This window comes from Peromyscus eremicus, chromosome 1 (genome assembly GCF_949786415.1).
Source record: "Peromyscus eremicus chromosome 1, PerEre_H2_v1, whole genome shotgun sequence".
In the NCBI taxonomy this organism is placed as follows: domain Eukaryota; kingdom Metazoa; phylum Chordata; class Mammalia; order Rodentia; family Cricetidae; genus Peromyscus; species Peromyscus eremicus.
Genome location: NC_081416.1, coordinates 177,339,784 through 177,341,563, shown reverse-complemented (window position 1 = coordinate 177,341,563; position 1,780 = coordinate 177,339,784). Strand labels below are relative to the sequence as shown.

Below are 1,780 nucleotides of genomic sequence, written 5' to 3'. Positions count from 1 at the left end.
AAATTGATGAATTTCCTTCCATCAATATTTACATCCTGAGGTATTGGGCAATCTCACAGTAACATACATGGAAAGTAACTACTCCTGTTAAAATTTTGGGATAAGGTCTCTTTAAGAGGTCAGGGCTGATGTTTATCTCTTTAGATTAAAGGACCTTTTGCTTCAGTCTCTGAGATTGTTCATGAGTTAAAGGCATCTTCTTCCATTCAGGCTGCAAATATTTGTCACTATTAATTAGACTGAGAAATAACAGGGCCATATTCCAAAGGAAATTTTGCTTAATCACAAAATGGATTTATGTAATCTGGCAATTAAAATCATTTTCTTATCACAAACTACCACTGGAATTCTGGGAAATCTCTCTCTTATGTTCTACTATCTAGTCCTTTACTACAGAGAATGCAAACTAAAGCCTGCAGATTTGATTCTCATGTACCTAATGGCATCCAATGCCTTGGACATTCTCTCTGCAGGAGTGCCCCACACAATGGCAGTTTGGGGATTGAAGCAATTTGTGAATAGTTTCGGATGCCAGCTCCTATTGTACATTCAAAGATTTGGGCGAAGTGTGTCCATTGGCAGTATTTGCCTCCTTAGTGTCTTCCAAGCAATCACCATCAATCCAAGGGGATTCTGTTGGAAAGATCATAAATTCAAAGCTTCAAAGTACATTAGCTGCTCCATTGAACTTCTCTGGGTCTTGTACATGTTGATAAATTTCATTTTCTTTGTGTATCCTTTTATTGAAAGAAATAGCAAAAATGTGACAAGAAAACACGATTTTGGATACTGCTCAATTATAGGGAGTGATGAAATCAGTGGCTCACTATATGTAGCATTGCTTGTGTGTCCTGAAATCCTCTTTTCTGTGATGATCACCTGGTCCAGCAGCTCCATGATTGTCATTCTGTACAGACACAAGCAAAATGTCCAACACATCCGCAGCACTTCTGGTTCTAGCAGAACCTCTCCTGAGTCCAGAGCCACCCAGAACATCCTGTCATTGGTGGCTACCTTTCTGGTTTTTTATACCCTCTCCTCCATCTTACGAGGCTGCATTGCTTTTTTTCATAATCAAAATTGGTGGCTTGTGAACATCACCCGTTTCTCTTCTCTATGTTTTCCATCTTTCGGACCCTTTGTTCTTATGAAACATTATTCCATTCTGTCCAGATTCAGTTTGGTCTGGAAGAGAAATAAAACCTCTTAATCTTATTTTAAATATTTACATGCTATGTTTTGTTTCATATCTGGTTGTTTACTCCCCTGTAACACTCAAAATTTAAATTCAGAAAGTTAAGAATGTAACACCTAGTATTTCTATCATTAACCAAATGAGTATGGGAATTTTGTCATTTGCTTGAATCAGCACACTGGATGAGCTGAGATCCATTACATTCTTGAATTCACAGCCTGGAGAGTCTTCCCAGTGGAATCTGACATTGGAAGGAGCCCACAAATACTGCTGTAAATAAGTCTGTCCATCTTGTTGCTTTCCTCCTGTCAGGGCATCATGGCTGCTTGGTGAAGTCACAGGCACCACTGTGTACCACATTTTAACAGGGAAGAAAACTGAATCCATAGCTGGCAATGAACTTGATCTTCATGGGGACCTGGTCCAATCACAACTGCTGTAGCCTTCACCAGTATGAAAAAATCATGTTAATATCTTTCACCTTCTGTAGTAAACAATTCAAATGGATGATGGTTTTGACATGATCTTGAAATTGGTTAGCTACTGTTTTGTTGAGAATTTTTGTATCATCATGGACAGTGACCT

General features: G+C 38.7%; 1 protein-coding gene across 1 annotated transcript; it reads left to right on the top strand.

Annotated features, from left to right (window-relative positions):
• Positions 1 to 280: 280 nt before the first annotated feature.
• LOC131902584 (vomeronasal type-1 receptor 4-like) lies at positions 281 to 1,210 on the top strand. Its single transcript, XM_059253605.1, has one exon. It carries the CDS (start codon positions 290 to 292, stop codon positions 1,208 to 1,210), a length of 921 nt encoding a protein of 306 aa, XP_059109588.1. The 5' UTR covers positions 281 to 289.
• The last annotated feature ends 570 nt before the right edge of the window (positions 1,211 to 1,780 follow it).

What these genes read in the sequence shown, in the direction of transcription:
- LOC131902584 (XM_059253605.1), top strand. Translation starts at nt 290, where the DNA reads ATGGATTTATGTAATCTGGCAATTAAAATCATTTTCTTATCACAAACT.